The sequence below is a fragment of the Volvox carteri genome, assembly GCF_000143455.1.
Source record: "Volvox carteri f. nagariensis unplaced genomic scaffold VOLCAscaffold_70, whole genome shotgun sequence".
NCBI lineage: Eukaryota > Viridiplantae > Chlorophyta > Chlorophyceae > Chlamydomonadales > Volvocaceae > Volvox > Volvox carteri.
Genome location: NW_003307613.1, coordinates 489,606 through 504,342, shown reverse-complemented (window position 1 = coordinate 504,342; position 14,737 = coordinate 489,606). Strand labels below are relative to the sequence as shown.

At 62.0% G+C, this 14,737-nt stretch overlaps 1 protein-coding gene across 1 annotated transcript; it reads right to left on the bottom strand.

Moving 5' to 3' along the window:
* Window positions 1–13,062: 13,062 nt before the first annotated feature.
* Window positions 13,063–13,371, bottom strand: VOLCADRAFT_67978 (uncharacterized protein; the record flags this gene model as incomplete). The annotated part of the gene is made up of 1 exon (XM_002957166.1): window positions 13,063–13,371. The coding sequence occupies one exon, from the start codon at window positions 13,369–13,371 to the stop codon at window positions 13,063–13,065; it is 309 nt and encodes a 102-aa protein (XP_002957212.1).
* Window positions 13,372–14,737: the final 1,366 nt, after the last annotated feature.

The window sequence follows — 14,737 nt, the reverse complement described above, 5'->3', positions numbered from 1 at the left end:
TAAAAGCAACGGTGTGGTGACTGTTCCTTCAGCCACCACTGCACGCCCGCCATTGAAACCGCCACCGCCACTGCCATCGCTACCACACGGCACATGTGCTAACACGCCTCACATCACACACATACACACACAATCTGTGTATATGTAACCCCCAACCTGCACATCACGTACTGCAGGTTCAGATATCAGGGCATGAAGCGACATAGTGGCCTATTCCTATTCAGGGCCTTCTCCACCCCAACCAACACCCCACACCGTCCACTAGCCATCTCTCCCTCCGAAGAAACACACCCTCTACAATCCCCCCACCCCCTAACCCCCACGCCGTTACCCCCATACCCACCCGCACCCACCACCCCTACCTGATCCAGGTCCACCGGGACGGAGAACTCCTTTGCAAACGGCTCCAGCAGCACTGCGCGCAGGACCGTGAGTGCCGCGGGGCGCCAGATCGCGGGCTCCAAGTCCGCTACCGCCGCAGCCGGCCCCGGCGCCGAGGGGGCAGCTTGCGAGCCGCTGCCGCTGCCGCCAGGCCAGCCTCCTCCTCCTCCTCCTCCTGCTGCGGCGGCGACAGCAGGCTGCTCGCGGAGGAAACCCCCGCCGGCGCCGGCACTCCTTGGGAAGTTTGGCCCGCGGGGCGGCTGCTGCTGCTGCTGCTGCTGCTGCTGCTGCTGGTAGTGCAGCTGCTGGTGCTGCGGTTCGGATTGCTCCATGGCGTCTGTTGCGTCCGCTGCGGCGTGCATCATAGTGGCCATGAGTAGCAACAAACAGTAACAACGGGGAAATGGAAACGGAAATCTCGTCGAGTACAAGTACCACTAGGAGGAGGGGGAAACTGGGCCCGGATACGGCTCAAGGATAGGAGGCAGAGGAGGAGCAAGAGGCAGGTGGGGGTGAATCGACAGTGTAATCCCGAGGCACGAGGACGGGGGAGCTATGCAGCTGCGCCATAGCCACACCGCAACGCGCGACGCGTACCAATCTCTTGACCTGTTGACCTATCGCAAAAGGTCGCATTTATGACATTATGAAAGATATGTTCCTAATGATGAGGACACAGAATGGCAGGCAAGGTTTTTTTAATCGCTGAGAAGTTGGAAGAAATCTAAACTGGTGACCTCCCTTTCCCCACTAAATGTCGTACTTTACATGATACGTTTCAGCTTCCAAAGCAACGGATGGGTCTGTATAAAAAAACGAATGGACATGAGGGACAGGGAGTTCATTTCCGGTCGTGATTCTACATCTCTGCCCCCCAAGCAAACCTACAACACCTACCCTGCATGCAACACCACACCCATCCCTTAACGCTGTTCGACAGTCGCGTGGCAGAAGCCACAGAAGCAGCGCCCTGGACTCTTCAGAGGAGACGAAAGGGAAGCCCTCCACCTACCTCCTACCCTACCTCCCACCCTACCTCCTACCCTACCTCCCACCCCGAACGCCGGCCTTCTTCCAAAGCCCTCCGTCATCCCGCCCTCCAGCACTCACCGCTCGAATCGCCGCCGCCGTCCGAGTCCTCGCCCTCCTCCGAGTCGTACGTCGCCCGCCGGCCGCTGCGGGACTTGCCGCCGCTGCCAGGGCCCATCGTGCCGCGGCCGCCGCGGCCGCGGCCACCCCTGCCGCCGCCACGCCAGCCGCCGCCGCCACGCCATACTCGCTCCACGCCACCCACGTCCGTCAGCCCTTGGCGCGTACGTGACAACACGACGGCCGCGAAGCGACACGCCGCTGCCCCAGCAGGCGGCTTGCCAGCCGCGTCGCTGCCGGGCATTCCCCTAGTGCTGCGGTCCGCTCCGACATCGTCTGGGAAGCCATCCCCCAGCCCCGGCCCCGCTACGTCACCTTCCAGTCGCCGCCTCTTCGCACTTTCCGGAGACAGCTGCTGCTGGTACCCTTGCGACATGAACTGCGACTGGGCCTGAGTCTGGAGCTGGAGTTGGGGCTGCTGGGGTAAGGCCTGCTGCGGGGGGTAGCCGGTGGCGGGGAGGGGCCGGAGGGGGGTCCCCGAGGCGGCTGCCTCGCACAGCGGGCACGACCAGCCCTCCGCAGCCTGGGGATACCGCCAACAGGAGGAGGAGGAGGAGGGGCAGAGTTTACGGCGGGTTGGGCAGTAAGATGGGTGGGAGCGGGCGGACTCCTCTCTCTCGTTCTCTCTCACACATACACCCCCACCCATACCTCTATATCACAATATGGTTGGACAGCGGGAGGTCCCTCCAGGGGGCCAAAGACAGCACCACCCACTCGCAGTCGCTCTTGCCCTGCCCAGACCCCTCCTGCCCAGGCCCCTCCTGCCCAGACCCCTCCTGCCCAGGCCCCTCCTGCCCAGACCCCTCCTGCCCAGGCCCCCCCTGCCCAGGCCCCTCCTGCCCAGGCCCCTCCTGCCCAGGCCCCTCCTGCCCAGGCCCCTCCTGCCCAGGCCCCTCCTGCCCAGGCCCCTCCTGCCCAGACCCCTCCTGCCCAGACCCCTCCTGCCCAGACCCCTCCTGCCCAGGCCCCTCCTGCCCAGGCCCCTCCTGCCCAGGCCCCCCCTGCCCAGGGAGGCACCCACCGCAGTGGTCACCGCCTCTGCACTGATGCCGCAACAAGAGGGGTGGAACCAGCCCTCGCACGTGTCGCAGCACAAGACATCCTGCGGGTGTATGTGTGTGTGTGATGAGGGTGTGGTGGGAGAGGGGAAACAACGTGCAAGGAAAGCAAGAAGCCACTGCGTGAGTTGTTGGGGCGGGGCGGGGAAGGCAGAGGGGTTTGCGCCCGGCACGCACGCACGCACTATTGCAAACGCAAACGGACAGCATCCTTCGTCACAACCTGCAAGAAACGAACCAGGTGAGCCCGACGCGGAACCCGAGGAGGACCAGGTGCTCGCACAGCGCGGTTGGGTGCGGAGAGGCAGGGAAACGGAGGACATGGAAAGGACGGGGAAATGGAGAAGGGAGGAGATGGCGGATGGAGGCGGGCAGGCAAGGGGCTGTAGGTGAAGCCGATACGGAACACGGTATAGAATGTGCGCGGCGAACACACCACCTACCGTGCCTGGCTCCCAGGGGCTCCGGCAGATGCAGTACAGCTCGCTGCCGTCACCGCCGCCCTCCGCGGGACCCCGCCGCTGCTCCGCCTCCGTCACCTCCTCAGCGCGCCGCAAGTCGGCATTGCCACTGCCGTCCGCGCCGTCGCCCGCCGCCGCCGCGGCGCTGCGTCCCCGGCCGCGCCCCCAGCGGCCCCGGCCACGACCGCGACCACGGCCCCGCCCCGTCCTGCCGCCGCCCAACTCCCCCATCTCCCCATCGCCCTCACCCTCCTCGGACCCCGCTCTGCCAGCGCCGCCAAGCGCCGGGAACTCGCCGCCATCCGGGTTGAGGCCCGCCGCCACCGCCGCCGCATCCGCCAGAGCCTGCTCCAGGAGCTGACGTGGCGTCAGTGACACCGCCATGGCGCCACGTGCCGTACGCCTCGCCACGTACTTGTCCACCGCCGCCTGCCGCTGGGTGAGCATCTCATTGGCGCAACGCCTGGCCACCGCGCCAGAGAGCAGCGATAGCAGCAGCAGCCGCAGCAGCAGAAGTGGTGGTGAGGAAACAGCCACAGCAGCAGCAGTAGCAGCAGCAACAGCAGTAGCAGTAGCAGCAACCGCAGCCCCGCAGCTAATTAACAACAGCAACGAAACTGTTCGCCCAACAACATTTAAAACATGGTGCTATCGCATGTGGTTCGGCAGCCACAGCGGCGGCAACAGTTTACGGAATAACAATCAGTCGCAGTCGCAGTCGCAGTCGCAGTACCTGCCGCAGCAGCTGCCGGGTAAGCAGCGGCAACAGCAGTAACGACCGAAGGTGCCAAATTCACCTAACAGAATGGCATTTTGATTCGGGAAAATGCTCCAACATCAAACGAGTCCACTTCACACATTCACAAATTTCAATCCGGAAATTCTGTAAAAGCTGGCTAAGGGCAAGATCCCCCCAACCCAGGAGCTCCCCCACGTACCCACCACATCCCTCCAGGCCCCACCTCCTCTCCCCCCCCATACGACCTACACACTCCACTGAACTCACTGGCACATCCACTTGGATCGGTTGCCGGGATCAGTCGCGCCCAGACAAGCCGCGTGGCACCCCGTGGAGCAGGAGCCGAATGCACCCGCGCAAGACACCCAGCCGCCGCCGGCCGTCAGGGCCGCGAAGGCGGTGTCGGAGCGCGACAGACCACACACCAGGCAGGTGCTGCTACTGCGACAGCTACTGCCGCCGCCGCCGCCGCCGCCGCCGGCCCCCCGGTTGGCCGCCTCCGCGGCATCCCCCCCTGCGTCACCTGCGACCAGCCCCCAGGCACAACAACCACCATTCCGCAGGGTCGATAAGGTCATACGGCTGTAACACGAAAACAAACAAAGTAAGCTTTAGGAAACAGGTGAATAAGCAGCAGCACGGAAACACAAATGATCAGGTGCGGGTGGTGATACGAACGAAAGCATAAAGCAGGCCGTCCGTAGGGAATTCCGCCTCTCCCCCTAGGGTTCTCCCTTCCCAGTGTGGGTGTGCGTGCTTCAGACGTCGCCATTTGCAGGGAGGACCTGAGAAAAGCGACGGGAAGGAGGGACTGTCCTTGTTGCCTGTATGTTCGTCTGTATTATGTTGCTTTCCTCCCGTGTTTGAATGGGGTTGGTGGGAGACCTGGTGCGGGGCCGCGGCGACCTAGTGGTGGTGTCTAAGTCAATCAAATTCTGCTTCCCCCGTCCCCAATCAGAACGCGAGCGACACCTTCCAACGGCGGTGCGGGTCCTGCCGGTCCGCCGTTGATGCACTGCCGGTACGCGGCGTTACGCAGGCGCTCCTCGAAGGCCCTCAGCAGCCACAGAGGCACGGAGCTCTCCTCCACCCAGCGAGATAGACCTACGACGTTTTACCGGGGGTTGGGAACTTCGGTGCTTGAGAACGCGGGAGATGGTCGGGGGGTCGGTGTAGGAGCGGCCGTTAGAAAACGGGATGTCAGTGGGATGTGCTGCCGTGTACCTGCAGCTGGTGTTGCTGCTGCTGCTATCGTTACTAAGGGACTGCCAACGTTCTGCCAACGGAGAGCAGCCCCCTCCTTGCGCCCTCAGTCTCAACGCCGTGGAGCGGCGCTCTTGTTCGCCCTGAGCAGAGCGATTCGCGGGGGTCTAACTGTGTACGTGCATGTGTATGTGCTGCTGCTGGCCACTCCCCAACCCAGCTGTAATGACCAGTCAGCCAGCCAGTCAGCCACCCACCTGCCGCCGGTGTGAGTATTTTGAATCCTCCCAGCTGCTTCTGCTGCCAGCCGGGTGGGTGGGTGGCCTGACCCAGCAGGGCCGCCTCCGCACCGCCCTCGGGCGCCAGCAGGTACTCCACCCTGGGGCCCGGGGTAGGGTGGGGTGGGGTGGGGTGGGGGTGGGTGGGGTGGGGTGGGGTGGGGTGGGGAAAGGGTGGGGTGGGGTGGGGAAAGGGTGGGGTGGGGTGGGGAAAGGGTGGGGAAAGGGTGGGGAAAGGGGGTGTGGGGGGTCGGGGTTCAGGGAATGAGGGTGCCCGTTGTGCACACACGTGCGGATGCAGCCCGCCGGGAGAACCTGCCGGACACTGCCTGACTCCAAATCCATGATATGTATGAGCTGTAGCTCTATGGTACCCTTTTTGGAACTAGGGCGGAGGTGGCTGAGCGGGCCCCCCCCCTTTGCAGGCTGATAGGTCTCTCCCACCTCCCGCCTCGCCCGCCCTCACCGGCGCCCTAGATCCACTAGGCGCTTGGCCAGTACGATGCAGTTGACGAAGGGGCCGTACTCGGGGGGAATCATGGAGGCGGCCGCTGCGGCGGAGGGGTCGTCCGCCGCCGCCGCCGCTGAGGGGGGTCGCCGGATGCGGTCCCACTGGATGGCGTCCTCCAGCACGCGGGCCTTATGGAAAATGCGAAGCGTCAAGGAGCGGCCTTTTTAGGAGTACGTTTTTTTAGAGCGGGTTGTTGGGTGAGGACAATGAGGACAGTACATGGCGGAAGCAACACGCCGTATAAAAAATGATAAAAATCCTAGTTGTGCAGGCATCGTAATCAGGACAAAGAGGAACAGTACACGGCGGAAGCAACACTACATGCATACAACAAAAGCAAGTCATGATGCCAGGTCATGAAAAGGGTTTCACAACGGAGAAATCTCTCACGGTCCGGGGGAGGCATGTGAAATGAGGGACACGGACACGAAGTTGCTGGGGGCCTGAGTGATTTTTTCTTGTTGGGTGTTGCTGCCATCAGGCGGTGCTACTTCCTCCCCCGACTGGCGACCCGTCACGGTCGACTGCCGCAGCCCCCGGCTGGAGAGGGGAGAGAGGACCCCACATCCTCTCTCCTGCACGTGTATTTCCGTGGGCCGTGGCTTTGCCGTCCAGGGCCTCTTTTTAAGACGGGGGGACATCGCTAACTCGTGCGCGGTCCCCCCCTAGCCCCCTGCACAATGGCCCCCGTCCCACCCCCCACAACCCGCCAACCCCCAGGCCCATGCCCTTTAGCAGCTGTCGCACCTGCACCGCCAGTTGCGCTATGGACGAGGCGTTCTCCGTCACCGATATCCAGCTGAGACGCTGCGACATGTTGTGACGCAGGTTGGTGTGGTAGATGACGCCCTGTGCGTGTGCGTGCGTGTGTTTGCCGGTGGGAGGAGCGAACGGGTGAGGGGGATCTTGTATACGACACGGGGGCGGGGAGAAGGAATACGAGGAGTACTTAAGCGAGAAAGCCAAAAAAACAAAAGGACACGGGGCCGGAGGGCTCGACAAGGACAGCTGCACTTCTCGTGAGAGCCAAAGGGCCTAAAAAGCAACTGCAAAGTCATAGCACCAGCCATCATACACCCCACACCCGTACCCCGCCTTTTCCCCCTTCTCTCCTTTCCCCCCTCCGAAACTACCTGGTTCAGCGGTGTGGTGCCGCCTTTGCGTGCTAGCGACCTCGCCATAGCCCTGGGCAGCACCAAGTAGCCCTCCGCCCGAAGCGTCACGGGGCGCCACCAGGACCAGCCGGTGCGGGCCTTACGCAGCGCCAGCCGCCTGTCCGGGGGCCCTAGGATGTCACTCCCCAGTCCCATGGCAGCCGCGGCCCCCAGCAGGTCCACTGCGTCCACCTCGCCGTAGGAGGCCAACAGCTCGCGCCACCTGGGGACCGCACGGTTGTAGGGGCGGATGGTGATAGGGGTAAGACGAGCCACTGACGATTTAAGAAGATGCTATCGATAAGCGGATGTATGAGTAGCAACGGCGAGGGGAACGGCATGTGTGTGGGGGGGGAGGGGGGAAGGACGGGCGCAACCACCCAACCGGAATCCTCCTACCATTTATCCAGCACCAGCTCGCCCTCCAGCCCGGGCGGACGAGGCATGTCGGGGTCGGGCTGGCTGCCCGGGGCTGCGGCTGCGGCACATACACACATATGGGTTGGGTGTGTGAGACGGAGGGAAACAGCACGATGGGGAGAAGAATAGCTCGCGAGATGCAGGATGATAATGATGGTCATGATGGTCACGACGATGATCGTGGTGATAATGATGCTGATAGTGATGGCGAAGGAAGAAGGGGAGAGCGACGGAGGGCGAGACACACATACACATACACATACAACACACACAATTCACGTCCAGTCAACGGAAGTAGACTGCAGCTTCGTGAAAGACGTGAGGAAGAGGTACAGCTGAGGAGGTACGGCGGAGACCGGGCATGTGGTTTTGCACTGGCGATGTCTAACCACAACGCGAGAACGGGTACCGCCGGCGGGCGGCAGGAGGCAATAGAGGGGAAATCATATGCAGCAAGGAAACCAGAAATGAACTGCCGGAAGGCGTCCTAAGTCCTAGCAGGAAGGGAGGGAAAGACGAACCACGAACGAGTGAAGCTGCTGCCAGGAACGGAGGGAAGGAAGGCGGGAAAAAGAAACTTCCGTGATAGGACCGCAGGAAGGGTAAGGACCGCACCAGGAAGAGCGCCACTGGGTGGCCCGGTACCTGTTAACTCACCGCCACGGCTGCCTGCTGACGGTCCTGCCCCGCCGCCACCGCCTCCGCCAGCACCCTCCCCCGACCCGCCACGCTGCCGCCGCCGCGACAACCGCTGCACTGAACCCGCATCTCCCCCTCTTCTTCCTCCTCCTCCCCCACTACCTCCCACCATGACCGAGCCCTCCCCGCCCTCCATTCCCTCGTTGTCGCTGTCCTGGCCCCCGAACTGCTGCTGCTGCTGCAGGTGCTGCTGGGGTGTTTGCTGCTCGGAGGCGGTTCCGGAGCGCCGCGGCGGCCTCCGCTGCTGAGTCTGCATCTGAGGTTGTTGTTGTTGTTGTTGGGAGTCATCCAGGGGGGTGCCCCCCCTCTGTCCCGATTGGCTGGGGAGGTCGCCCGCCTCCGTCAGCCCGTCGTCATCTCCGCCTGAGGAGAGGTGGAGGGAGGAAGGTTAGGAAGTCCTAGGAGTGAAGGCAGGGCCCGGAAAACCCAGCACGATCAAAACGGAAAAAGTAGCTTAAGAATACCGAAGCAATACTTTAAATAATAATAATAATAATTTAATTTAATAATAATAACAACAACAATAATAGAAAAGAAAGGTGTCCCAGCCCTTGGTGTTGTTCTTTACTTGACGTTCCGGTCCCCTCCCCTCCACTTTTGATGGATCAGGACCCTGAGGATACAGCCGCAACCCCTCAAAGGGGGGTCCGCAACGGCAACAATCCCTCTAACCGTTCAGACCGGGGTATTTAACCCCGAAAATGAAATCCAGGGAAAAAGAACGTCGTGTTCGGTCAGGTCGTGTTCGTACCTTCCGCGCCGTCGCCATCGCGCTGCCGGCCGACCGCCTCCGACTCGCCGCCCTCATCCCCCATCATCTCGCTGTTGCCGCCCTCAGTGCCGCCGTCGTCCGGCATCGCGGTGGCGGCAGCCGAGGCAGCGGAGGCGCGGGCCGCCGCCGCCTGCGCCGACCGCAGCTCATTCCACGCTTGCAGGTGCGGGGAGATCTTCTTCCGCGGCGGCCTACCGGGGCCCTTCTTGGGCGGCGGCAGCATGCTGGTGATGCGGCGGCGGCGGTACGAGTCGGCGTCACGCCGCCGGTCCGCCGCCATGTTCTCCAGCACCGCCAGCTCTGCCGGGTCCCGACGGTACGGGTCCCACTGCAACGTGAAGATGGGAAGCGACCTGCAGGACAGCCGCCAACCGCCAACCGCCAGCGCAACCGGCGTTACGATCGCGAGGTAAAAATTTCCCCAAATGCCAACGGAGGGCCCCCTCCCCTCGTGGCAGGAATTGCATCCCCGCCGCATATAACGCTTTCGCATGTTACAGACAGACAGACAGACAGCACATGGGCGGCCGCCATGACAGGAGGGGGGAAGAGAGGGACGTGCGGGAAAGGAAAGTACTCAAGGTACTGAAAGCGAAAAGCCCGTGGGACGTCGGCCAAGACGGGGGGAGAGCTGACTCCCCGCTGTACCTAACGAACGCGCGACAGTACTCCTGCGACCAAACACCCACATCCACAGCTGGCTGGTCAAAGGCAATTTCCCCCTCAGTCTCTAAACCCCTCAGTCTCTAAACCCCTCAGTCTCTAAGCCTCTACGTCCCTACTTCCCTCAGTCTCTAAGCCTCTACGCCCCTACTTCCCTCAGTCTCTAAGCCTCTACGCCCCTACTTCCCTCAGTCTCTAAGCCTCTACGTCCCTACTTCCCTCAGTCTCCAAGCCCCTAAATCCGCCCGCCCGGCCGCATCACCTCCTCAGGGCCGCCTCCAGCTCCAAGAACCTCGGCGCCAGCTGCTCGGGTGTCCCCGCCGAAGAGACGGCCCGCATCCACTGCCGCCGGTACTCCAGCCCCCGACCGCCGCCTCCCGCCCAACCGCCGTCAAGCAACCCCCACAGCTCCTGCTCCGTGCGAAGCAAGTAGTGCTGCAGCAGCAGGGCAGGTGGTCGGGGTCGGACTCGACGTTGGATGGAGAATAACCGTGTGAGTGGTAGTACCAGCAAAAGTCAAGGAAACAAATGCCGACCGACCCCCCAAAGCACACTTTGCTGAGAGGTTCAGATTAGAATATAAACAACCTTTAGATGGAAACAATTACCTTGAGGTGGGTAGCTCCTGTGTGTGTGTGTGTGTGTGTGTGTGTGGAGGGGTGAGCGGGTTCGTAGGGCCCCCTAGGTTTACAGGTTACGAAATGGAACCCAGACAAACATGAACGCCAAGGGCCCCGCCCCCAGGTCTCTCTTCTTCTCCCCCCCCCCGCCGTTCCAACCCCAGCGCATCTCCGCTACGCTCTCTCCTGTCGGGCAGCTGCCCTGCCTCTCGGCTCCACCTCCCCTGCTTCCGGCCGCACAGGGGGGCACTGACGCGCTCCGCACACCCCCTCACCCACCTGCAGCACCGCCAATCGACCTGTCTGCGGCAGCTCCGCCGCCGTACTGGCGCCCTCGTCCACCAGCAGCGGCTTGAGACACGGCCGACCGGGCTTGAGGGAGGTGGTGCAGCTGCGGCACAAACCACACGGCACCGAAACCACGCCACGACCCTGCACAAGGAGGAACGAGCCGAAGCAAAAAGGCAGTGACGATTAAAAGGTTAAAACCGCAAGGCTGCGTATGGCGGTGCGGTGCGGTGGAGGCGGTCTTAGCGGACCGCTCCGGGCCTCTTAAGGCGTGAAGCACGTGTCGCCGCGTAAAGGCCTGTGAGCATCACAAGAGCATATGAAGCAACCGCCACGCGGCGCCAGGTCGCCGAAGGAGCACACCTCCTTTCACGATATACGACCAGCCGGGGAGTGGATGGACGTATAAAAGGATGGATGGATGGGTGGATGGATGGATGCGCACAGCAGGTTTCCCGCGTCCTCGAGCAATCCCCGCTTTCCCCCCGCCCTGAACACCCCACCTGAAATGTGGGCCAGGAGAATGTGGGTAGCGGCAGCGGCACCGCCAGGGCCGAGGCGGGAGTGGCGCCCGCCCTCTTGGACTTCTTGTACTCCACCTCATGCGCGGCCTGAGACGGCAAGGGCGGGAGGAGGAGGGAAGGGGTGAGGGGAGGAGGTGGTGGGGCAGGGCAGGGCAGCTGTGGAGAGCGAGGGAAACAATTCACCAACAAAAACCTAAGCAACCAGTTACACATCAAAATTTGTTTAACGTTGACCGACCAGAACAAGGTGCTCGCGGATGACTCGAATTGTTTTGTGGGTGCAGGAGGGCGCGGGAAAGGAGGGAGGGAGGAGAAAGGAGAAGATGGGGGTACAGTACAGGTGACGCACACCGCGGGTGAGTCACCCCATTACCGTAGTACAGCCGTACCGTTATCACGTACCTTCATGGCTTGCACGTACGTCTGCCAGGCGGAGCGATACCTGCATCACCGGGAATGCAGTAGCGGACAGATAGACAGACAGATAGACAGACAGACAAAGCAAATCGGAAACAGGACCCTGGAAAATAACAAAGGTCCGCGGTACGACCACTGGAAAGTAAAGTACTGGTCAGTACGGCAACAAATATACCCTCCATCCCCAAACACCTAATCTTATTTTCGGCAGGCAGGCCGACACATGCCACATGCCTCACGGCAGCAGCCCTCTGCGCCAACATCGAACTGCCGAGCCGCTAGGCTTCTACGGATTTGGGAGGATCATCATCATCAACATCATCATCAACAACACCATTATCATTTTCGCTATAAAAAGCTGAGAGGGAAACCCACTTGGGTTCGGGACAGAGCAACATACAGTATGACAGTTACAGAGCGGCCCCCTAGGGTGTTTCAATAAGGTAAGACCCCTCACCACGCACCTGTTCTCGTAGGAAGTGGGGTCCGCGGGTCCGGACTTGCACCCCGACTTCGGCCCGGTCAGGAGGTCGACGGTGGAGGAGGGGTGGGGCACGTCCTCAGGCCAGCGGCGAGGCCTGCGAAGGAAAAGAACGAGGACAAGGACAAGGAGGGGTGTATGGAGGAGTTAAGAGAGAAGTAGAGGACATTTATGTGAGATGCAAAAGTGAGCACTTGTTTCCGCAGCAGCAAGTCGACGCCCTAGGGTTAGGAGGGAGAAAGCTGATGAGGAGATGAGGAGGAGGAGGAGGAGGAGAAAGGACCAGAGAACAGCTTAGCCTAGCTTAGCTAGTCCCGAGGCCCTCCCTCCCGCACTCGCGACCCTTCCGCCGGGGTGGGGGGACAGTGAAAAGGGCGCCTTAGGAAGTAGCGGCGAGGTGAGAAAACCCCCACATGCCCTCCCCCATGCTACCGAGTATGGCCGGTATGGCCCTGGGACGATCATACACTCGACACTGCGCGAAGCAGACAGACCCGGAAGGTGACCTCTATTTCTAGCCGTGCTCCACTCCACTCCACTCAGTCCTACCCTGTCCTAGGTCTATCTGTATCGCTACCTACCGCCACCACATCCCGCCACCACACACCACCCACCTGCGGAGCCCCGCCACGTCCCGCTGGGCCTCGTCCCCCACCAGCAACCGGAAGCCGTGGAACTCCGCATCCGGGGGCAGTAGCGCCGCGAAGGGATTGAGGCTGCTGCTGGTGCCGCTACTTCCCCCGCCTCGTGGCGCGGGCAGGCACTGCGCTGGGAAGGCGTACCCGTACGCCACCCAGGTGGGGTTGCCCGTCAGGAGGCTGAGGCCCGTGATGGGCACACGCAGCCCGGCTGACTCCCCTGCCAATGAGGGGGAGCGGGACGGGGGACACATGAACCACATCGATACTGTAGTAGCTGGCCTCCCGCTGAAAAGGCCTCTCAACATGCTGGCGGAGCGCCTCTTGAACGCATATTTGTACACGATATGTGTGTGCGGTGCTTTGAAGAACAGCTATGGCAAAATATACACATACGCGAATTGCATGTACATAAAGAGCTGGGAGAGGATGGATGATTAGAGGTCGATGAGCGGTCGCTAAGTGAGGCCGGTGGGAGGGGTATGCAAGGAGGCGAGGTGGGGCGCCCGGTCCGGACCCTGGCGAAGGAAAGCAGCGAAGCGGGAAGACAGGCGGAGATCGCCAGCCGCTCACCAGCCATGCCCCTCAACACGCCGCTTGTACTCAGACAGACAGACAGACAGACACGGACAGAGACATGGGCGCACATAATGAGAGCACAAACACCCACACGCACATACATCTGCGCGCGTGCATTCCCCCTTTCCGGCTCTTACCCCTTCCGCCGACTGCGCACTCGGGGCACAGCCAATCTCCGTCCGGTATGCTGTGCGCCGTCTGGCCGATGCAGCGCAGGTGGTAGGCCGCGGGGCAGCGGTCGCAGCAGATGAGGCTGCCGCCCACACCGCACAGCACGCAGTTCTCAGTGTTGCCGTCGTCAAACGCGTTCGTCTGCGCGGGGGGGAGGATCATCAGGTCCGGACAGCCAGTCCAGTCAGGCGGGCTGGATGTGGGGAACAGGGGCAGATCGGCATCAGCAGCAGCCGCGGCCTTTGTTGTCAAGTATATATAGCAGTCGTATCCCCTTCCCGTTCCCGCAGCCATCCAATGCGGCGGTTTTCCTTTTCCTCAGAGCACTCCGGCCGGTGGCTGTGCCGGAGGCCCTTCGGAAGCAGCTCCAAGCACTCTTCGGGGAGTTTGGGGAGTTGGGGAAATGTATGCAGCAAGGATATTAATAGATTGGTTGTCGACGTGCAAACCACCGACTGCCCGAGCCCTTCTCCGAGGGTTGAAGAGAGGGGGAGGTATGCAGGTAGTTCCCGCAAGTAACTGCCCCACGACGTCCAAAACTGCAAAATGGTGTGTGGGGGGGGGACTGGTGGGGGGAAAGGGCTGAGGCGAACAACGGACGAGTGAAGCAGATACCGGATATAGACGGATACTCTGATGGTGGGGGGTGGGGGTGGAGGGTAGGCCGAGGGGCGCACGGGGTTCCCCCCCAACACGCACCCGTACCTGCAGCCTCCGCTCCCTGGCTCTTCTGTCGGCATCCGTGAACTGCGGCCAGGCACCTCCCTCCCCACCCAGGCCCGAGTGCATCTGCCCGGCAGCTTCACGCCTGGGGGTGGTGGTGGCGGAGAGAGAGGACACACATACATACACACAAACCGAGGGGGGGAGAGGAGGGGCGAGGAGGTGAAAGAGGGGCTCCAAGGTAATAACCAGGGGTATGGGGTGTTCAGGAAGGAAAGGAAAGTCCCCGACCGCCGCACGGTGCGAGGAGGCGACACTGGGAGCGGAGGGAGGGTTCAGGAACAACAGGACCCGGATGCTGCGGCGGTTCCAACAGCCGCCGCCGCCGCCGCAGGGGAACTCTCGGAAGGGAAGGAGAAGCCGGGGGGGGGGCCCATAAGATTAGATGTACAGCTATAGAGCCCGGCTTTGTCAAGGCGGCCCTCCTCCTCCTCCTTCCTAGAGCCCTACACCGCCGCCAAGTACGCACAAGTAGGCTACAGCTCCCTACAGCGCAGCAACAAAACAGGCCAGCGCTCCGAAACCAACCAGCCTTCAATGGCTAAAAGAAACCCCGAATGCCGTACAACACACGTTTCCGCGCACACAGCCCCCACCAAGGGGGCCATCCCCCTCCTACCCCCCGGTATTATATCTATGATTATAATACCACGAGGGTGCAGGAAGGTGCAGGAGGATTATAATACCGATTTCTTTTCAACATCGGAGGATCCCCTCATCCCGGGGACAGCCCCCCGGTGAGGCCGACGCCGGCACTTGGGTTTTTTTTGCCAATTGGCCATTGGCGTCCCCCCCCCACCGCAAC